The following is a 23,127-nucleotide window of genomic DNA, read 5'->3' as shown; positions in this document are numbered from 1 at the left end:
TGTGATGGTAGTACAGTAATTTCTATTATGGACTTCTGCTATTTAAGAATGGTATGCCGGGTGAGTAGAGTGCATTGTTCATGCATTGGGATGCTTGACTTGAACCATTACAGTAAGTTTTGCTTGATTTATTGAACTAAAGATTAATTGAACGTTATTAGGAATGAAAGAAATTAAAATGTAAAGTTAATAGTTCTCAGCATGTTTACAATGACCTGTGCTACAGTGCTGAAACGGTCTTTTAGCCCACTCTGCTGTGCTGTACAGGGCAGACATGTAGTGCCGCAGCATAGTTTCGTTCTACCACATTTTAATACCTCTTTGGGCACTACTTGAAAATGCATTCTAGAATGTACCAATTGTATTGACCTAATAATTTAAACCTGTTTCACTAGAGCCTGTTTATAATGTGTATGATTGTTTAACTGTCTTGTGCATCTGATAAGATTTAAGATTTACAGCACCATTCAGCAGTAATTTATGTAAGATGATTCAAGATTTTTCTTGGTTCATGAACCTGGTACAGTAATAGTCTCAAAGGACAAACAGCAGCTGCCTAGGCAAAAACCATTTGAAAAATGTTTAGACTTTTGGGGATTATGCTATTGCAACCACAAGCTGATAGTACTTAGATACCTTAAAAAAAATCCAGTAACCTGGAGAAGAAAATAAAGGTATGCTCTCTTTTTTACTCCTTTATGATGTGTAAAGAAGGCCTGAAGCAATTTTAATAGAGCTGGGAATTTTGTATTGATTTTTTTTCAGCAGAAAATGCAGGTTCTGAAAAATTTAAATCTTGCAAACTTTTTCCCATTAGGAAAATCTAAATAAAATATTATGTTTCAGGTTGAACTGAATAGAAGCATTTTAGTTTGAATCAATCAAAACATTTTGTTATGGGTCAGTTCAACATTAATATATGTGTACGTGAGTTGCCATGTTGCCTCATGCGAGTTCTAGTTTGGGTGCCATGTGCCCTCATTTTTTTTCTGTGGGCTGGGCTTCCGGGCTGAACTACATCTTCCATGATTCACCAGGGTCTGACCTCTTGTTGAATTGATAGGCTGTGTTGTGGGAATGGCATGAGCAAAGAAACTCATGGGAAATGTAGTCTGGCTGGGGAGCCCAGCCTCTGGGCACAAGGCACTCAAACTACAGCAGGTTGTAGCACATTATACCACAGCAGGTCAGGAGAACACAGATTAATGTTGTGTTGAGCCAAAATTAAGCATTTCAATTCCAGAATGTCAAAATGTTTAGTTTTGATCAGAAATGTCAAAATGAAATATTTTGAAGCAAATTTTTGGAACTCAATCCTGTGAAAAAATTTATTTCAATTTTTCATCTTGATTTGGGAAAACAAATTTCCAAATACTGTAACAGAATTTTACATTGGATGTAAATTCTGATTTTCTATAAACTCTGGGTTTTTAAATTTTCAGGGTCACCTTCTGTACTACTGTTGAAGGTTAACTAGCCATAAAGAATCCAACTTGATTCTCGGATGTCAGGCTGAATTTGCTTGGATGGCAATTAAGGAAAAATATTTGTAAACTGAGTATATTAGATGATAATTGGAGAACCTCACAATGCCATTGTTGTAGTCAGTTTTCATAGAACCACCATGCTTTGAGAGAGACACAATTTTTAAATGGTCTACTTGGAAAAAAAAATTGTCATGGTGTATGCCATCCTCCTTCAATAGTTTACAAATCAGATCTCTACTGACATATGATCAAAATAGCATCCTCTGATTATACTCTTGTTGCTTCTCTCAAGTTACTCAAGTCCCTCAAAATATATGATTTTCTATTTCTCTCTCAACAGATTGCTGGTTGGAGCACCTCGGGAGAGAGCCTTTCCATCCCAGCAAGCCAACAGAACTGGAGGGTTGTATAGCTGTGACATTACATCCCCAGAGACGCATTGCACACGTGTCCTCTTTGATGATAACGGTAGTCTTTTCCATATTTTTCTTTCGAGTGAAGCAATTGCCTGTTTTTTCTTATCAGATGTAGGCCTCAGTGGTCTCTCCCACTGAATATAGCATCTTTCTTTTTCTTAAAATCAGTGATCACAAGGAAAACTTATTCTTATCCTCTTTAAATGTTTTTACAGCTTTTCTTATTTATTTTTTGACTGAAAACAAGTCTTAGCTTAATTGCTAAAGCAATATTGATGACTTTGAATCCAGATGTTTTGCTTATGATCATGTTCTTCAGTAAGTGTAAGTTATATCTTAATGAAAAAAGAAAAGCCACAACAAAATCCTTTTTCATTGATATAACTAATCCTCCTCATCAATTAAGGTTTTGTTGTATGGGTAAAGTGTACAGATAGTGCCACCTAAAGGCTGTTTCAGGTACTGTATGGCGTTGTTAACAAATACTGAATTAAGATTAACGAGGAGTCCTCGTGGCACCTTAGAGACTAACAAATTTATTTGGGCATAAGCTTTCATGGGCCATAACCCACTTCATCAGATGCATGGAGTGAAAAATAAAGTGGGTTATGGGCCATGAAAGCTTATGCCCAAATAAATGTGTTAGTCTCTAAGGTGCCATGAGGACTCCTCGTTGTTTTTGCTGAAGCAGACTAACATGGCTACCCCTCTGAAACTGGAATTAAAATTGTATGTTTATAATCAAAGCACAAAATGTTCTGACATGAGTTAACCATAGTGTGTAAAATTGTGTTGTGATAATGCAGCTGATCCAGCAACAGAGAGTAAAGAAGACCAGTGGATGGGTGTAACTGTCCAAAGTCAGGGGCCAGGAGGAAAAGTGGTGGTAAGTCTATAGGACTTGAATATTCATTAGCATTTGTTCAGGCTTATTCTGCATGTTTTAAAGTTGTCTGCTTTTCTATACCTTTATAGAACTCTTTCTAGGTTTTGTTGCTATTAGATTCTTAAACATAAGGAATTACATTTTTCCCTAGAGGAATGAGGCACTGCAGATAGTCTGAACGTTTTTTTGTTTTTTTTCCCCCCATCATGACAACTCAGAAAACAGCAGAGTTTTTGAATGTGTTTCTAATTCTCTGAATTTTGAATTGGTTTGATTTCATGATCTGAGTAATCTAGGGTAGACAGTAGATACTAGTAAAGCATCTCTGTGGCTGGTGTTACTAAAGTGTGGTTTTAAAATGAAAGCATAAAGTACTTTTCATTTAAAATTTTTTTTATCCTTCTAATTCTTTTGTATGATTTTGGGAGAAATGTCACATTTTCTTGGACTTGTTGTCAGTATGTTAGTAAATACAAACCTCCGTCTGAGGTTCACCATGGGTGAGTGATAACTACAAAGGAATTGATGGCCTCCAACAGTGGATCTGATGATTGTTTTCACTCCACTGATTGTGGAGTGAAATCACATTTTGTAATTCTACTTTCTGTTAAAGATGCTAATGATAAGTCCATATACCCTTATTTTACACGGTGCAGAGGGAAGAAACTTTCATAAGATACCACAGAATGATGCCATAGATCTTTGTATCTTAATGCTCTGATTGCTAAATACACTACAGTACATTAGCTAAGGATCAGAAACGGGCATGGTGAGGATCCTTCCCCCATGTTGCTATGCTCATGCAAAACTACCGCTTCCAACCTTACTACCCTCCAGAATTGTTTGCAGTGGTGCTGTAGCCACCAGTTTCAGGATATTAGAGAGACAAGGTGGGTGAGGTAATATCTTTTACTGGACCAGCTTCTGTTGGTGAGAAGGACAAGCTCTTGAGCTCCACAGAAGAAGAGCTCTGTGGAGCTCACAAGCTTGTCCTTTTCCCCAACAGAATTTGGTCCAATAAAATGTATTCCCTCACCTATCTCGGCTCTCCCTTCCCTCCAAAACTGTTAGTTAGTAATGCTGCTGGAGGCAGTATTAACTTGCATGGAGGGAGGGGCAAATTCACCTTGTCATCAACAGGGAACCAGTGACAGCCTGGCTTCTGCACAAACCATGCTGCCGTTTCTGGGAGAAGCAAACATGCCCCCCGCCCTCCAACCTATGTGAAATATTGAGTATGTGCATAGTAGTGCTGTGATCTACAAGGTTACAGTAACATTACATGGGTTAGCAAAGCCTATGCGGTGGTGGTGTTTTTTCTTCCTGGTAGCATGCAGACGTTACAAGAAGATGTGACTCAACATCTGAGTCTCTGTTGTCACTGTTCTTTGAGACATAAGTACCTGGTCTGTATGCTTATTGTTGCTAGGGGAGTATGTGGCTTATAGAGAATGGCCTTCTCATTATTTGGTTTTAATGATAATTTGCAGGAAAAAAATACAGAAGGCATAAAATATTTTGCTTATCGACTGTATCTGTTTTTCTTGCAGACATGTGCACATCGCTATGAGAAAAGGCAATATGTAAACACAGTTCAGGAATCTCGTGATATCATTGGAAGGTGCTACCTGCTGAGTCAGGATCTCACTATTAAGGATCCTAAGGATGATGAGTCTGCTATGGATGGTGGAGAATGGAGTTTTTGTGATGGCCGACTGAGGGGCCATGAGAAATTTGGTTCATGTCAGCAAGGTGTAGCTGCTACTTTTACTAGAGACTATCATTATGTTGTATTTGGTGCACCAGGAACTTATAACTGGAAAGGTATGACCCTCTCTTCTCCCATCCTACATTTTTCAGCATTTACCCCCGTTTTGTAAATGCTAAATTATTAGCTCATGTCACATCAAAATCTTGTAAGGCAGAGGTCCCCAGTCTATGGGTGCGCCCTCCTGATGGGGGCACAGAGGAATATTTGGGAGGGTGTGGCAGGGGCCCAGGGCCAGCCCCCATGAGGGGTGGTGAGGGAGAGCCACCCAGCCCCGCTCCCGGCCCTGGCTGCCTGCCTGGGGATCCACTTCCAGCCACGGCTGCTGGCCCTGCGCCCCTGGTCCCAGCTGCTCCCTGGCCGAGGCTCTGCTCCCATTCCCTGCCTCCAGCTATGGCCCCAACTTTGGCCCTCTTACCCCGTCTGCGTTCCCCCCTCTTGGAGTCGTGGCCCTGCTCCAGGCCTCAGCTCTGGGCGGGCATGAGATAAAAAATTTGGGGACCAGTGTTGTAAGGGGAATTTAAAAAAATTGGAATAGCTAATGGACGGATTACATAAGTTAACATGCTGTTGTAGGAAACTCCTACCTCACTGGTCTTAATTTTCTTGCAGGATTCAGTGCTTGTTTCAAAGGGTGGAACTTTCACACTGAGTGTGTATATACATATTTTTAGCATTATTTGGCCAACATCTCATTTATCTGCATTTGAGCAATTATTCAGACTAACGTCTGCACTAAAACGTTTATCCTAATTGAGCACATTGCTGGATCATTCTTTTGTGTTTGTTACATCAGTCATCTTCTGTAGAAACTGGGGGTACCTTTCAATGTGTTTAAAATCTGCAGCCACGAGTCTCAGAGCCTGGGTCTTCAGACTCAGGGTGGTGGGGCTCGTGCTATCATGCTAAAAACATCAGGGCAGAAGTGTAGGCCCAGGCTGGAGTTTGGGCTCCAAAGCCTAGGGAGGTGGGTGAGTTTTGGAGTCCAAGCTCCAGCCTGAGCCACAACGTCTGGACTGGCCCATCAGCCTGTGTCTGTAGTCAGTCTCTGAGACTCGCTGCTGCAGGTTTTTAAAACTCAGTGTAGACATACTCTAATATATCACACATTCAGTATGGCAGGATCATGGGAAGATTGATTGGAGACAGAGCAAATATTTAAACATTCAAGGGCAAATCCTTATGTTTTTACTCCAGTAAAACTCCATTGACTTTAATGGGTGTTCTGCCTGAGTAAAAACTAAGGACTGTGGCAACTGGCACATCTCACCTAGCAAATGTTGCAAAACTCAGGAAAAAAATGGATAGATTTGTATCCTTTGGTTTATGTTGAGAAATTTTCAAATGCCCGGCCCGTTTTTTTTTTTTAAGAGATTTCTTTTTGCACATCATTACACCAATAGCTGCACAATATTTCCCTCGCTCTCCTTTAGAATGCCTGTCTGATCTTTGACTCCTGTTATACAGTGTTCTTTCACACACCTGTAAACCATGCAAAGTATTTGAGTTAAGCTCTGGCACAAGGAATACTTTTTGTGAAGACTTAATCTTCCAAATATCTGTTTCTGTCAAGAAAATTTGAACAAGCTGAAAGAGCATATGCTTTATGTTAATTGCAAAGAACTGCTATGGCAGTACATGAGTTTTATGAATATGCTTTCATATCATGGAAAAACATGTCTGTACTTGGCAAACTGTTAAAATATGCCTGACTAAAGAGAAGCACCCATTTTGATTAGGTAGAGGTGTGAGATGTAGCTCTTTTTCCCTTTAAAAAAAGAATGTTACTTAATTTATATTATTGGCTGCATTTAGTGATAATTTGATAGTAAAATTACTATCAGTATTTTGAAATCTTGTGGATCTAGAAGCTTTCTCTATAATGCCTTTGCTGAAAGAGTTAAATGATATGCTGAGTGAAGGGGGTTGATGATCAGTTTATTCATGTTTTTGTTGACAAATTTAATAATGTATACCATAATTTCCAGATCATTGCATGGCAACCTAAAGTTGCTGCATCATGAGACCCATATGTATACAATACCATGAGATTTTAAAACATAACTTCAGGCTGTGTGCTATTCTTCCTCCCAATTCAAACATGATCACAAGGACAATGTTGCTAATGTCAATCAGGAACCATATATCTATTATTTTTCTCTTGTCATTCATCCATTTTTATTTTACCATTTCATTCCTTTAGGGGTGGTTCGTGCAGAGCAAAAGAATCAAACGTTTTATGCTTTGGATATCTTTGATGATGGGCCTTATGAAGTTGGTAGTGAGAGTCGCCGAGCTGAGAATCTAGTTCCTGTTCCAGCTAACAGTTATTTAGGTAGGATTAAGCACAGATGGTAAAACTCTTCAGACTTCTTGAACACTCACTATCCAAATGATGTGCAATACCAAAAAATAAAAGCAGAAAGCAATTATTTTATGCCCCTGTAAAATGCAACCCATATTTGGTCGTTCACATCCTCCTCTACATTTACGGGCTAGCGTGAAGTATAAAATGATACTCCGTTGAGGTACCTATAAGAGCTACAAATGTAATGAGACATTTAAGAGCTGTGATGAGGACCTGCAAATTCTCAGTATGTGGTTATAATCACCCTCTAACAGTAAGTACTGTCTGTGGATTCATACTCCTAGATCACGTGGCCACCAACATGTAGAATTGGGAGCTGTAGTAAAGCCTGAGTTTCTGAGAATAACTGTTTAAGTCGGCATTGTGTGTGTGCTGAGAGCATAAACATTGCACCCAACTACCAGTCCCTTAACTCCTAAAGCTTCTTTGAACAGCTAATGGCTGTCCTAAATAACTCAAATACAACATAGCAATTACAGATACGTTTTTAAAAGCTTTAATCATTAGCATGGATTGACACTGATAAAAATGTAGTGTGATTTTTATGATGAAAAGCAAAAGAAAACTGTCCTGCTTAATGCAAACAATGAAGAAGAAAGGCCAAATGAGAGGTGCTATTACAAACCAGAAAGGCTGAATGGGATCTTTGAAAAACTGAATAGTGTCAAGAGAAAGAAGCGTCTTTCTGCTCCAAATGCTGATTTGTGTGACACTTCTACACCAGTACTCTTTACGTTTGCAATGGGTTAGTAAAATGGAGTGCTAGTAAAATGAAGCCAGAAGAGCTGGTGATGGAAAGAGAGAACGATTCATTCTTAGCATCACGTCGGAGAGAGAGCATTGCCACGGAGAGAGCCACTTAGAGTGAAGAAATGAAAGTGAGAATGAGACTTGTTATAAGAAGAAATAGAATATCAGTTGCAGTTAAACAGGAATCAGATCGAGAATTTGTAGGTGCTGGGGACCATAAATAGTGATGGTAGAGAGATGAATTCATAGCATTTCTAAAGATCTAAATGGTCCATTTGGATTGAGGCAGGAATGCCAGGACTAGGAATGTTATGGAGGAACTTTCATGCTGTTGTGAACAGAATAAGACTGCAATAAGCATGACAATAGTATTTTTGTCTTCCTGTTCATCCGCATTAAATTTTCATAACAAGGCTAATGTTGCATTTATATCCTGGAGGCTTTGTCACTCTAAAAAGCTCCTTTGCTTGATTTGACACGTCTTTGGAATCAAATTAACTTCCTCTTTCATTGGTAAGTACTGCCGTGCCAGCCTGGCATTAATTGGCAGTTGCTGTGCCCTAGGTTATATGTGATGTGCAGTTATTTTTACTGCCTAACTACCATATTTTTCTTTTTTGATCTCTTTCTCCCACATATATGTTCACAGGTCTTCTGTTTTTGACAAGTGTGTCTGATACTGATCCTGATCAGTTTGTATACAAAACATTGCCTCCCAATGTAATGGTGGACAAGTCCACTGGTGTGATGATGAATAGCTACCTAGGTTTGTTACCTGAGGTGACATTATATATGGTCTTGGTCATACCTTTTTGTGTATATGTGTGTGTGTATCCAGACTTTGACATAATTTTTATTTATTTACTTTTCCCCCCATTTCAAATGCATTCAAGTAAAAAGCATGTAACAGCAGAGATTCAGATGAAGGATAGCTTATAAAGTAAGGGGCTTCGGAGAGGACTTGATCTGTTAAGTAGCTCTCAAAATATACTGTAGCCTTCTTACCAAGCTTATCTGAAACTCTGTCTTATTTTTGTAATTGAGAATCAGAACGGCAGTGGTGAAGGATTCCAAGAAAAGGAGACGAGGGGGGCTTGATATTTACTTCTCTTCTAACCTAGATTTTTCCTCACAATTTGTATGACTTTTGATATTTGGATGTATAGCACAAATTCATGCATTATCCTAATATATGTATGCAGTAATCCTGTTAAAATATGTAAAATAATAATTAATTCGATGTACACCTCTACCCCGATATAACGCTGTCCTTGGGAGCCAAAAAATCTTACCGCGTTATAGGTGAAACCGCATTGTATTGAACTAGCTTTGATCCACCGGAGTGCACAGCCCCGCCCCCCGGAGCGCTGCTTTACCGCGTTATATCCGAATTCGTGTTATATCAGGTTGCGTTATATCGAGGTAGAGGTGTATTAACTTTAGAATTTAAACTGAATATTTAGGACTGCATGCTTTTTAAAATGTCCTTTATAGACATAATTAGCATGTTACTGCTGATTTCACCACTACTGTATACAGCAGATTCTCAAATACTGTCCAACATTAACATAAAATACTGTGCTTGTACAATGTTTTGCATGTTTATAACAGAAAATAACATTTGTATGAAATTCATAAGTGTTCATTCTGTTAGAGGCTAAGTACTTAAGCAGTATTAAAGTGGTTAGATTTATTTAAATTGGTTTTAAGTTATACATTTTTTTAAAAATATCCACCATAACCATGTGTACAGATGGTTGATGTGTTTGTGTGCATTTACACACACATTATAGACACATACTCTATTGATGTGTTTTTGTATCAGATTTGTTTGACCAATCATCTGTACGTTTTACAGATGCTACACATGGTTATGGTGGAGATAGAGAGACATGTCTGTAATATTAAAAACTTTGACTTTGGGTCTTGTCTGTAGAAAGAAATTACATGATATATGCTTCATATCATTCTATATTCACACTTGTACTGTTTCATTTATAAGGTGTTTATTGTTTATAGCAGATTTAAAACTAAATGAAATTGGTAGCATGTAGTCGATATATTTGCTAAACTTGGTTTCAGTAGTGCTACCAGGCACCACTTTAATATAGTGCATATATATTATTTTCAGATTTAACAATAAAAAACTCTAGTTATTGGCTTTTGTTTTCTTTTTGTTCTAGGTTTCTCTTTGGATACTGGTAAAGGTATCGTTTCCCAAGAAGAGACAACTTTTGTATCAGGTGCACCAAGAGCCAACCACAGTGGAGCTGTAGTTCTGCTGAAAAAAGATACCCAAATTCCGAGAGCACTCTCGCTTGTGCATATATTTGAAGGAGAAGGGCTGGCCTCTTCTTTTGGCTATGATGTTGCAGTTGTGGACCTCAACAATGATGGGTAAGGCTCTTGTTAAGCTCATGCTATTAAATTCTAGTTTTGTATTGCTGCAGTGCATTGTATGTATAGTGTACCTCAAGATGACTTGCAAATGGACGAAAAAGTGGAGGAATGGAGTTGTGTGCCCCTCCCCCCGACTTTAGGATGTATAGGGAAAGCTTTCCAGTTTGCTTGTTTTTGCTGCTTGATTTTCACATTAGCAATATAGGGCATACTAAGTCTGGGCTTCCTTTTCAGAGAAGTACACTGGGTGCTGTCTCCGAATTTATTTGAAGGGATGTGACTATTGAATAGTTTTAGACGTCTTCTCTACTCATTGTTAGAGCAATCCAGCTAGATGAAAAGTTGACTGAAACGTGAATGGGTAATATGTAAAAGAAACCAAGCAGAAAAAAAATCACATTCAAGCAAAAATCCTTTTAGGTCTTCTTTATACAACACAGAAAAGAGGGGGAAAAGCCACAAACTCAACTTATTTCTTTTATAAAAATTGCCAGGTTAATTTTCCATTATTGAACCAATTTAATGTGCTTCCTAGTGACCTTTGCTCAGCAACTGCTTCTTTATCTGACCAATTTCCTTACATTGTATTCAGCCTGTAGTTTTTAACTCGCCAGGAATTTTCACTTATTTCTCAGAATTCTTTAAAAATTTCTGTACTTTGTTTCATTTAAAGTTGGCAAGATATTGTTGTTGGAGCCCCACAGTATTTTGACCGAGATGGAGAAATTGGGGGTGCTGTGTACATCTACATTAACCAACAAGGCAAATGGGAAGGGGTAAAGCCAATTCGCCTCAATGGAATCCCTGATTCTATGTTTGGTATCGCAGTTGAAAATATTGGTGATATTAATCAAGATGGATTCTCAGGTGAGAAAATTGACCTTCGAAGATGAATGTCCATATATTTTTTTTCTAAAACTAGATTCAGAGCATCTTACCTTATCGTGACTGTAACCATTCATCGGGATAACATTTAGCTAAATCTCCTAATTCCTTTTCAACAGATATTGCAGTGGGGGCACCTTATGATGATTTTGGCAAGGTGTTCATATATCATGGATCGAAGAATGGAATAAATACAAAGCCAGCACAGGTAAACAAACACCCTGTGCTCAGCCTTGCAGAGCATTATAAGCATAAGAAGTTTTGTTCCACAAAAGTATATAATACTGGGCAACCTCCACAATAGGCATTGCTCTGTGCAATGATCCTCGGCTACAGCAAAGCTCAAGGAGGTGTGTGCGCAAAAGTGGCTTTTAGCTCTTTTTTCTGATTTTTTTCCCCCCAATCCTGGACTGGCTGTGTGTTTAAAGGAGCCTGAGGATTCCCAGGAAGCCATTGTAGCACACAACAGTCACCAGAGCACAGGGAAACCCAGCCACATCTTCTATGCCGGCAGCAGGGAGTGGTGATGGTAGAGGATATTGTTGTCAGAGTGCTACCGGTGTGGTGCTCTGCTTTCTCCAATGTTGATATCATTCGGCTGCGTGCGTGTGTTCCCTCTGTGTGCTGCCCCAGTTCTTCGAAGATAGCTGACACAGCAGACCCGACGAGAACCCCCAATAACCACAGAGTCTAGTAAGATGCAAAGTCACGTTGACTAGGTTTATTGCGACCTCGGACACAATGGCAGTTCCCTGTAGGTTTCTTAGCCTAATTCAGGGCATACTACGAGAAAGTGCCTCTTGGCAATGGACTCAGCTCAGTCAGTGGCGGGACTTTCCACTGCCCCCTCGGCTGGACAAAGACACCGCCCCAGGGATGCATTCTTATACACAGGTACAAACAAGTTACACATCACACCTGACGTATTGAGGTGCAACCCCTCTACGCAGCAAGGTACAACCCCTTTACGTAGTAAGGTGCCGCCTCTCACCTTGTACATGTTGGTTCGATCAAAACAACTCTATCTATCATATTACCCTTTTGCCCCTGTCATTGGGATGGGCCAGCCTGTTCTTTGTTATCTGTGTGGAATGTGCAAGGATGTGAATGTTCTGATATCTAGTGTTCAGTACCTTTTAGGTACATATCTTCTTGCAGCATCAGCCCTTTCCTTGCCAGCTTCTGTGAGCAGGGCCTGCCTCTGGCTCACAGCTTAACTTTGCTTTATGTTAGCAAAGTCTTGACCATTACTTTAGTTTAGGCCTCAGGCCTCATACCAGGCCTCTGATACCAAGGTTTATATCTTAGGGCCTCCTCTTACTACAGATATATCATGGTGCTTAGATACAACAGTGATGAGAAGCAGCATAAAACCCTGAGATGGACATCTAAGCTACCCAATGATCCTACTACGCTGGTACGATCTTCCTGGCTGGCTACTATGACTTGAGGTTTAATTTGCATTCCACACAGTGGCCATATTGCAGTGCATGCTTTGTGCCAATCTGGCCTATAATATTTAAGGGCCAAATTCAGACTTCCTTGCATCTGCCAGACCTAAGGTCTGGAACAGGAGCAAGTGCCACCTGAAGGGAGCACTTCCTCAGAGGCATGGCATTTTGGAAAAGTGCATGTCATCTGCTGCTTTTCCATAACTGAGAACACAGGTTCAAAAAGGAAGAGTGCAAGTGAGCATGTTATATTCACCAGCCAGTTATATTTTTCTCATATGCTGGCTTCCCCAAATGGTGGAAGCCCTATGCACAAACAGAACAGAGCAAAGGAACATGCGGAAAACTTCTCCAGTTTTCCCAGATTTTTGGAGTATAAAGCAATGATAATTACTTAAATGTCTTATTCCCAACAATCTGTTTGTTTTTAGATTCTTGATGGCAAAAAATCCAGTGTTCAATATTTTGGTTATTCTATTACTGGAAATATGGATCTTGATAGAAACTCCTACCCCGATATTGCTGTTGGGTCACTTTCAGATTCTGTCTCTGTTTACAGGTGTGTACTGTATATAGTATTTTAACTAAATCTAGATTGGTTTCTAATGAACTGCTTTGAAGAGATGAATGGTTTGATTCAGGTTCGTAATGCATTTTTTTTCCTCCAGAGGTTGAAAATTGTGCTGACGAAGAATACACACATATCAGTCTGGTCTCTTTTGGGTATGTCTACACTGTACACTTAGCCCAGGCTCTGACTCAGATTTGAGTCCAAACCACCCTTCCATCCACACACAAATCAGTTTGACTTGGATCAGCAAGCACTCAAGGCCTGAGTCTTAGGATCCTGGTAGGGGGGTGGGTCAGAGCCCAAGTCTCGCTGGAACTGAGGACTAAGCTCTGTCATTTTACAGTGTGGATGCTGCTCAAGCCACACACCTGGGTGAGAGGTTGGTGTAGAGCAGTATAGACATATTAGCATATTATCGCTTATCAGCATGGCTGTGAGAGCCAGATCCAGCAACTAAACACAGGTTTACAGTGTAGTGTGAATGCTCAAGCATGGATTTGGAAACACTGAGTCCACAGGCCTGAGTCTCGCAGACCTGGGCTTAGTGTGCAGTGTAGACATACTCTTCTACAAAACTGGCTGAAAGATAACCTAACATCTCTGATGTTTAGCTTTTGTTATGTGTTTCTCAAGAAAATGTAGCAATGTTTAAGAGAACTGTAGATTATGAGCTCTTGGAATGATGCATGTAAGGTGGGATAATTATAGTGGCTATTGGGAAAATCCTGCATGCATGTATGCCCACCGTGACCAAGTAAGGCCTTAACACTGAGGAATCTATGCATTTCTGCTGTTTGAGGGGTGAAGGGCTAAATTCAGAAAGCCCATGTAGGTAGCTCTTAAAACTGACATGTGGAGCTCTGCTCCATGGGGCTCCCTTCACACTAGTCTGCAAAGAAATATTGTGTGAGCAACAGGGTCAGTGGATCTGCTATTGCAGACCTACCTGTCATCCCTTGATTGGGGCAGGGACCACCTTTTACTCTGTACCATGTGGAGCATAATGTGGGACCCCCATGCTGCCTCTAGGTGCTACCATAATACAAATAATTGTAATCTCCCCCCCAGGCTCTCTTGCAGATGCGGGTGCAGTAGATGTAGGGTGTACTGAAGCTCTCAGGTTACATTCGTGGCCACAGAACAGTTTGGGGATGAAGAATCTGACCCCTTGCTGACCTCCTAAGCCTATAGCCTGGTTACTCAGGCTTTGCACTGGGGATAGGATTTGGCTGCAGAAAGATTTAATGTTGCCATTTAACGTAATTCCTGTCATCATATGGAACCACTAACATTAAGTAGTAGGGGAAGGGGAAACATGGGCAGGACTTTGAGGTCTGAGTCAAGTTTGAGGTCTCAGTCCATATCTTCAAGGCACTCATGGCCAAGGCTCAGGATATCTAAAAGATCGCCCCAGGATGAAGATCGTGTTTGACAACTCTGCTCCTTGGGCATAGTGGAGCTTTCTACAACAAGGCTAAAGCTTGTCTGTTCAGGGGACAGAGCTTTACTGGGGTCGGTCTGAGACTGGAACAGACTCCCACGGGACCTAAGGACCATTCCATCATTGACTGTGCCTTCTCTAATATAAGCATTGCAGTGTGCACATAATTAAAATCCCTAAAAATACCAAGAAAAGTACAAAAACAAGACACTCGACTGCACCCACAATTCTCCCCCTTGGCAGAGGATGAGAGCAAAACCCATGTGTGATGGACATTAGTCATGTCATACAAGACTTGGTGTCTCTCAATACTATGCTGATGAGGGCAGTCTAAGTCCTTATATAAACAGGAGGTGAGGACACGAATCTGGTGTGGTGTAAAAGGGGTGAGTCAGTGAAAGAATTCCACTGAAATAAGCACAGCTGCATTCAGCTTCTAAATATTAAAAAAATGTACCTACTGCCCCTGTTCTGCTACAATTAATGGCAAAACTCAGTCACTTCAGTGGGAGCAGGGATAGCCATTTTCTTCATCTGTGTAAAAAAGCCTATTTTTAAAAAAGAAAAGAAATGTACTTCTCTCATGTTTAAAACATAAAATAAAATAAAGCTGCTAATGCAGTATTATGCCAGCAATCCTACATGCATGAAAGTCAGGAAATGAAAAATTATGTTTGTCTCAGCAGCCATAATTCAGCCATCCACACTGCACATTAAAGTTGACATATATGTTAATCTAAATGACTTCTGCTACCCACTGTATACACACAGGGTCTGAATTACAATTGCTGTGGGAACCATCACATTGAATTTCCTGACTTCTTGTGCATGTAGAATGACAACCGTAACATTGCATTAACATAGTGTTTTAAAAAACATTAATACAAATCACTTGACCTTCGTGGGTTTTCAGGGTTGTTCAGCTTCTCTACAAAATGCTGAAGAAGAGCTCTATTTTAAGCTCCAAAGCCTCCCTTTCTCTCTCTCTCTCTCTCTCTCTCTCTCTCACACCAACAGAAGTTGGTCCAATAAAAGATATTATCTCACCCACCTTGTCTCTTCAAAATGCTGTAAGTTTTATTTCTAACCTTTCTGAAACTCAAAACATTTCTTTGAATAGTACTGGGATGTAGGGAATCTTCACAGCAAATCAATGCAAGTATAAGAGTCTGCTGCTTCTGTTTAAACTCAGAGTAACACATCATTTATTTTACTAATTGTAACTTTTTTCCCTCTTTTTCCCTCCCCCTCCTCACACCTGTCCCCCCCCCCCTCCCAAAAAAAAAAAGATCCCGGCCTGTTATAAGCATTAAGAAAACCATCAGGATATCTCCTGACAAAATTGACCTGAACAGACAGACCTGTTCGGAACCCAGTGGAATCTGGTAGGATATTTATTTTGTTGTAAGCTTTGGCATGTTGAGTGCTTCATGTTTTCAGTGTAATGGGGATGGGCATGCAGACCCACTGAGCTGGGGAGGCATATGCAGTATGATTGATATATGTGAAACATATTCAGATCTTCTTGTCCAATAACTAGCTTTGCTTCTGAAAAGTAAGAACAGGAGAATGGGTTTCCATTGGTTGCCATCTATGTGCATTTATTCCCTGTCCTGTAACTTTTATAATTTAGAGCCTGTTACTCTTAAGGCTTTATCCAGACTGGAAAACCTATTAGTTGTATGGCAGATATCTTAATCAAGATCCCAAAAGGCAAAGGTTAGGTAAATAGGAGTAGTAGACTTCTTCAAGATGACATGTTGGGCAATAATTAAATTTGATGATACTCTTCCTTAGAAACTTACATTTTAAAAAGTTTTTAATATAACTTCAGTGCAAGAATGAAGTGGTCGGTGGGTCATGTATAGGTGTATTGGTCTCATGTGATCTATCACTATCTGTTTAATTCAACATACATGCATATTTTAGAGCACCTGGGATGGCTTTTAATCATTGGCACTAAATGGAAGTTTAAAGACCAAAAATAAATAACTTTTAAATGAACATTGACTCTTTTTGTAACAAACTAAAAATGCAAACTACCAGAAGAAAAAGAACAGATCCTTTCAATCTGAGTAATACAAAGAAGGGCTTGATTCTTCTATACCGGGGGTCGGCAACCTTTCAGAAGTGCTGTGCCGAGTCTTCATTTATTCACTTTAATTTAAGGTTTCGCGTGCCAGTATCACATTTTAATGTTTTTAGAAGGTCTCTTTCTATAAGTCTGTAATATAGAACTAAACTATTGTTGTATGTAGAGTAAATAAGGTTTTTAAAATGGTTAAGAAGCTTCATTTAAAATTAAATTAAAATGCAGAGCCCCCCTGACTGGTGGCCAGAACCAGGGCAGTGTGAGTGCCACAGAAAATCAGCTCGTGTGCCACCTCCAGCACCTGTGCCATAGGTTGCCTACCCCTGTTCTATACTTACTCTTAATGAAATATTGAGGCTGCAGGACCAATGTAAGAGGGTAGAAGGCATGGGGTGTATTGGTGGTAACTTGTGAGTTACGTCCACAGGGAAGTATCACATGGGTGTTTTATATTAGAAAAGCTGAAACTGGAAATACCTTCCCATGTATCAGAAAGTAAATTAGAAACCAACCTAGTTTTATAGAAAAACAGATCTTGATAAACATAATTTGGTGCTATTATCTCCTCATGCACTGGCTTTTTATAAGGTGCTCTACAAATAGTGACAGTCACAAGAAGCAATTATCTACTTTAGATATTTAATAGCTAGAACTTGCCAAGTGGAAGAAGACTTCCATAGTAAAGACCCATTAGCAGACATTAAATACATAAAAAATAAAATATGTTTTTACATCCTGCTGTGGCACCAGTGTAAATGACTATACTGGATGCAGCCAATAAAGAATCAAGCCCATTCATGTTAAACAGTCAGACTAAATATTTCCTACCCACTCACTGTCTCAGGTTTCAGTCTCCTGTAGTGTCATAATCCAATTAGTTCTCCAAGAGATTATCCAGCAAATACAGGAAAGACAAGATTTTTATTTATTTAAATGTGAAAAACAATTTGCTTTTGTAAAAACTTCTTGAAGCTTTTTTTTTTTTTTTTTTTAATTTAAAGTATCTGAAAGAGTAAAAGAGAAAAGCACTTTTTCTTCTGGCTTTGTAATTTACCATTCACTGAGAAGCAAAATGCCAGTTCTGTTAATTCATATAATATGAATCGTATTATAAAAGCCAAGATAACGGACAGGTGACTGTATTGTTTAATGAAATATTCAAACTTTCAGTCTGTTGGATCATGGCTTTTAATGTTAATTTTAAATTCTTGACTCTTTCCAGCATGGATGTTGAAGCATGTTTTGAATATATTGCTAACCCCAAGGACTTCAATCCAAAAATAAGTAAGTAGTTATGAATGTTTACCTGCTTGTCATGAGGTTTTTTATTTGCTTGTTTTTTAAGACTATTTAATGTTCTGGAAGAACAAAGATGTGGCCAATAAAAGTTATCTGCAGAGGCAGGTATGTAAATGATGTAACACACTCACGCTGTGTCTGCCAGATCTAAAATGTAATTCAGTACATGCTGCCAGTACTAGCTGTCACTCGAGAGCTGTAGCCTGAGCTACCAGAAGTGTAGCATTCTGTAGAAATGTAATTAAGTTGTATTACTAAATTGCTTGGGTGAAAGCTAGAGTTTTGGCTGGTTCAAAGCCATGTAGTGTATGCCAACAAACACTCCCAGAGGAACAGTAAAGCTTATTCACACACCAGTGTCACTCCATAAAATATAAAATTTTAAAATCCTGTTTGATAAGTAGTATTTGCCGTTTGTCGAGGGACTTTTCCTACAAACTTACTACTAAGGGTGTTCCTCACATGAATGGTTCCTTGGAAGCAGCAATTGGAGTAAGGATTACTTGTGTGTGTAAGGATTTGGAGGCCTGTGCAATAAACTTGTAAAAGTTTAAGACCAATTTCAGATGTTTTCTATTTTTTCTTAAGTGACCAAGATACTGCTTTTGTTGCACCATGGGAAGGCGTGGGGGTTGTTTGTTTTTTTGGGGGGGAAATCTTACACGAGGGGGCTTTAAAAATTATTTTTTTCTCCTCATCTCCAGTGTGTGTTTATTGGGGACAAGCAGCCAAATTCCCAGGGAACTGCTTGAGTACAGCACTCTAATGCTGACTACGGCACAGATCCTGCAAACACATGAGTAATTTTATGTTCATTAGAAGCCCTGTTGACTTCAGTGACTATGCATACCTAAGCATAAGTGTTTACAATTAGAGCCTATCCTATCTGCTGCTTGGCCAGGCCCTGTAATATTAATTCAGGTCTGCGGGTACAGGTTAAAACTGAGCAGGGTCTGTATCTACCAAAACCAGACGTGGCTAGAAGGGCACTGACCTGCATGGTTGGCTTATACCACAGTCTCTATATAAATATCTGACAGTGGATGCTGTTGTCTCATCCAGTCAGGTGCTTGTGGGGCACATCAGGGAAAAAGAGAGAGTTTATGTGGGGCCTTCACAATGTTTTGTGTTCCAGCCTTGCCTCTACTGGCTGTGCAGTGTAATTACCATTTGTATTGTCACAACAGTGTGCACATAGGGGACATTGATACACGGAACAGGAAACTTTTCTTTAACAACAACAACAACAAAAAAGCCTATTAATTGTGAAAGCTCCTTTTGGACATGTGCAGGGAAAGGGAAGCTGGCTGTCAAATGGGAAATAGCCAAAACAGGCAGATAATTAAGGTTATGCTTCAAAGATGGCTTTGCAAACAAAGGAGAGTAGTTAATAAGCCCAGTACTGGACAGTGTGTAGTTCTCCTGGCTAATATGACAAGCCCACAACTCATAAATCAGCATTCTTAGTGCTATAATATTTCCTAATTGTAGTTCTGTATTTTCCTTTTATTTTTTATCTAGAACTTAACTATACTTTTGAAGCAGAAAATGACAGGAGGCGGTTAGGCCTGCCATCTCGAGTTCAGTTTTCTAAGCATCTGTCTGATCAGTTGATTGGAAGTATAACTCTAGGAGGACAGAATAGAAAAGAATGTGTGACAACCTCTCTTGTGATGCAGGTAAAGTGATGGGAGAGTATTTATTTTATTTTTTATTTATACCCAATAGAAAAACTTCTATCCTGGGTACCAGGTACCTTTTTGACATAATTTAAAGTATGACATACAAAATAAACCCAGTACCACCTTCTTTCTTCAAAATGTGAGGGGAGGGGGGGAAAAACAAAAACAAACAAAAAAAACCCAGAAGAAACAAAATCAAGCTCAAACTGACCCTGACTCTCTCACAAATGCCATCTCCTACCTCCCCAAAAGCCTGAATTAAAACATATGAGCCTTGTAGTCTTCCCTGAAGATCAACAGACTGAGGCTTTCAAAACAAAGGAGAGAGGGTAAAAACCGAGGACCCTCATGGAAGACCTGTACACAAGAACAATGGCTACTCCTAGGGGAATTCTGCACCAAAAAAATAAAAATTCTGTGCGCAATATTTTAAAATTCTGCATATTTGTCAAAATAACACAATATAATCACACCAGTTTCAATTATTTTGGTAATTTATTTCAAAATACCTGTCAGCAAGTATGTCTGTAACTATAAACAAAACAAAACAAAAAAATTCAGGAAACTCTTTTTGACAAATAGACTCCTTATTAAGTACATCAGTACATAACTTTGACTAATAATTCATTTAAAGTACAATACAGAAACATATTTCCTGCACCCCTCACAAGCAGAGCGAAGACTTGGGGGAGTCAGGGGTAACAGAGGAGCTGCAGGAGAGAGAAGGAACCTGGGAGTGAACCTGGAGGGTGGTTGTGGGTGGGTGGGAGAAGTATGGAACAAGTTTATTTGGAGAGAAGTGATTGTTACAGAGTTAGGGAGCCTCCCTCATGCAGACCCTGGCTGACCTCTAGCCTCTCCCATTCAGTCAAGCACATCTGCCCTCATCCCCTGCTGCTCCTCCTCTCCCTGTCTCCATGTGGCCCTGCAGCTCCCTTCCCATTCAGCCCCTGGCTCAGTGTTGTCACTCCACTGGCTCCTGAGCCAGCTCCCCAGTCTGTTCCTCCCACTAGCTCTTCTGAACCCCAGTCTGTGATCCCCCAGCAGCCCCATGTGCCCCCCTCTGTCCCTTCTGTCTCCTCACCTGGCCCCACCTGTGAGGAATCAACCTTTCAGCCAACAGCTGGCTGCTGTCTCTTCTGGTGCCACAGCCACCCCTGGTGAGTGAAAGGTTTAACTGCATTGCCTCTCCAGCAGAATCTATATTTTGAAAAGGGGGGAAAAAAATCTGTGGAGACAATGTATTCTTTACCTATGCAGTGGCACAGAATTCCCCAAAACTAAATAGCCTTGGGCATTTAATGTGGTTCTTAGTGGACAGAAAAAGGATTGTTATGGAGGACTTTGTTATAAATTTATTTTCCTGGAGGACTCTACCATGGGGCCGAGTGTGAGGGGCAGGAAAATTATCTTTGCACTCCATGCCTAGTCTGCGACCAAGCAACAGCCTTGGAAGTGTCACTGTTACAAGCCAATTTTTGCTTCACTTTTCCTTCCACAATTGAATGAATCCTTTACAGCCATGGTTTTCAACTTGTGGTCTGTGGACTCCTGGTGAACCGCAGACTATGTCTAAGGGGTCCGTGAAAGGTTGCCATTACAATAGAACAGTGGTTTTCAACCTGTGGTCCATGGATTCCTGGGAGTCCGCATACTATGTCTAAGATTTCCAAAGGGGTCTGCACTTCCATTTTAAATATTTTAGGGGTCTGCAAATGAAAAAGGGTTAAAAACCACTGCTCTATAGGAAGCGGGGAAGTATGTCCACTGTTTCCTCTTCTAGTGGATGGTTATTAAAGATATGATGCTTACCTCTGTGTTCCCAGATGTTATTCCTAGTGATCATTACCTGTGAGAGAGATCATTAGTAAACCAGTGAGCCCTGGGGTTCAGATGGCCCTTACCAGCATGTCTGTTGTTAATGTTCTTTAAGTCAATGCATATAATGAATACATTCAATTTTTTCCCTTGAGAAACATAGCGAAAGAATCTTGCTTGCACTCTTAAACAAAATAGAATATATATTGCTTAGTTACCAAATCTAGTGGGATTTTTTACATTGTATATTAAATAAGCTATTTCAAACGTTTAACAGGAAAATATCAAAGATAAACTACGTCCCATTCCTGTATCGGTTGGCGTTAAAATCAGCGGCTCAGAATCCAGTTTACCATCAAAGAGAAGACAAGGAAGATCACTTCCAGATCTTGTTCCAATTCTAAATTCAAACGAACCAGAAACAGTGAACTCAGAAGTAAGTCTCTTCTTGAACAGATCTTTGGAAGATAATGCAAAGTGGATTGTTAAGCCAACAAAACACAAAGTTTGTATGACAGAAGAGTGGAGAGGTTGGGTTATTTGCATAGGTAATTAGTTCCAGTATAGTCTCCAGTTCAGAGGGATGTGTGTGTGCGCGCACGCATGGCACATGCACTTGTATCAGAAGTCACTGAATTAAAGGCTGTAAAGAACTAAGCTCTGACCAAAGAGAAGTGAGTGAGTAGGCACGTGACATACAATTAATTTATAACCTCAGCTGTGGGATTATATGGGCTCTCATCACTTGTGGTAGCAGAAATTTAAAACGTGCTCCTGCATCATCCTAAAACAGAAGTGAAGATGGCACAGCTGGTTAACACACTAACTTTGCACCCCAGAAGACTCAGGTTGAAATTTAGCTTTAGTTACAAGTGAAAATTAATTGAGTTGTCTCATCCTTGTGAATGCATGTCCTACATCACACGAGCACTATGCAATTAATGTTTGCAGGGTCAGGGTGCCCTGGAACGATTGTCCCTGGAACTTGGGGTTTGTCTACACTTAAAGCCAGGGCTGTAGTCCCCAGCTTGAGGAGACATACCTGTATTTGCTCAACTCCCATTAAAGTAATGAGCAGGAGAGGCACATATCACTTTGAAACAGTGGGCCCCAAACTGACCCAGATTTTGTATTTCCACATGACATGATGCTTTCACTTAGCAGCAACAAGATAAATTTCCAGCAAAGCAATAGTGTCCCCATCTCCTTACAGCTGAAAAGGTGAAGTCAGACTAAGGCCATGTCTGCACAAAGAAGGGTGTATGAAGTGTCTGTGGCTCTGAACTAACTGTAGCATATGTCAGCAACTGTGTTTTGTTTTTTGAACATAGATTTTTAGTATTGTCATATGTCCTAAAATAAACTGACTTTTGGCTTTTATATAGGTGCAGTTCTTAAAAGAAGGCTGTGGAGAGGATAACATATGTAATAGCAACCTAAAACTTCAATACAGATTCTGTACCAGAGAAGGAAATGAAGGCAGATTTGTTTATTTACCAATGTAAGACTTCATTTTTGCTAATGTATAAATTAATACACTTGGGTGGATGTTTGGAAGGGACGTGTTTTTTTCCCCTAATGTGTGAGACTTGTTATATTTTGTTTCCATAGTGAGAACAATGTTCCAGTGCTTGTCCTCAAAGATCAGAAGGATATTGCGCTAGAAATAACTGTGACAAATAATCCATCAGATGCAAAAAATCTCCAAAAAGATGGTGAAGATGCCCATGAAGCTAAACTAGTTGCAACTTTTCCAGATAGCTTGACCTACTCTTCTTTCAGAGAGCTGAAGGCTTATCCTGTAAGTATTCCA

General features: G+C 39.9%; 1 protein-coding gene across 2 annotated transcripts in view; it reads left to right on the top strand.

Moving 5' to 3' along the window:
• The window catches only part of ITGA6 (integrin subunit alpha 6), a 59,154-nt gene that overhangs the window by 20,671 nt on the left and 15,356 nt on the right, over positions 1-23,127 (top strand). For both annotated transcript variants that reach the window (XM_039495106.1, XM_039495107.1), the window contains exons 2-15: positions 1,828-1,955; positions 2,710-2,789; positions 4,340-4,613; positions 6,761-6,892; positions 9,859-10,072; positions 10,749-10,942; positions 11,080-11,168; positions 12,843-12,970; positions 15,713-15,808; positions 17,738-17,799; positions 19,336-19,493; positions 21,592-21,750; positions 22,700-22,815; positions 22,926-23,115. In XM_039495106.1, coding sequence (XP_039351040.1) covers positions 1,828-1,955; positions 2,710-2,789; positions 4,340-4,613; positions 6,761-6,892; positions 9,859-10,072; positions 10,749-10,942; positions 11,080-11,168; positions 12,843-12,970; positions 15,713-15,808; positions 17,738-17,799; positions 19,336-19,493; positions 21,592-21,750; positions 22,700-22,815; positions 22,926-23,115 — 2,020 coding nt within the window. The remainder of the gene's footprint in view (positions 1-1,827; positions 1,956-2,709; positions 2,790-4,339; positions 4,614-6,760; positions 6,893-9,858; positions 10,073-10,748; positions 10,943-11,079; positions 11,169-12,842; positions 12,971-15,712; positions 15,809-17,737; positions 17,800-19,335; positions 19,494-21,591; positions 21,751-22,699; positions 22,816-22,925; positions 23,116-23,127) is intronic.

Source organism: Mauremys reevesii, linkage group 11 (assembly GCF_016161935.1).
Source record: "Mauremys reevesii isolate NIE-2019 linkage group 11, ASM1616193v1, whole genome shotgun sequence".
Taxonomy (NCBI): domain Eukaryota; kingdom Metazoa; phylum Chordata; order Testudines; family Geoemydidae; genus Mauremys; species Mauremys reevesii.
This window is presented reverse-complemented; position numbering and strand designations above follow the sequence as displayed.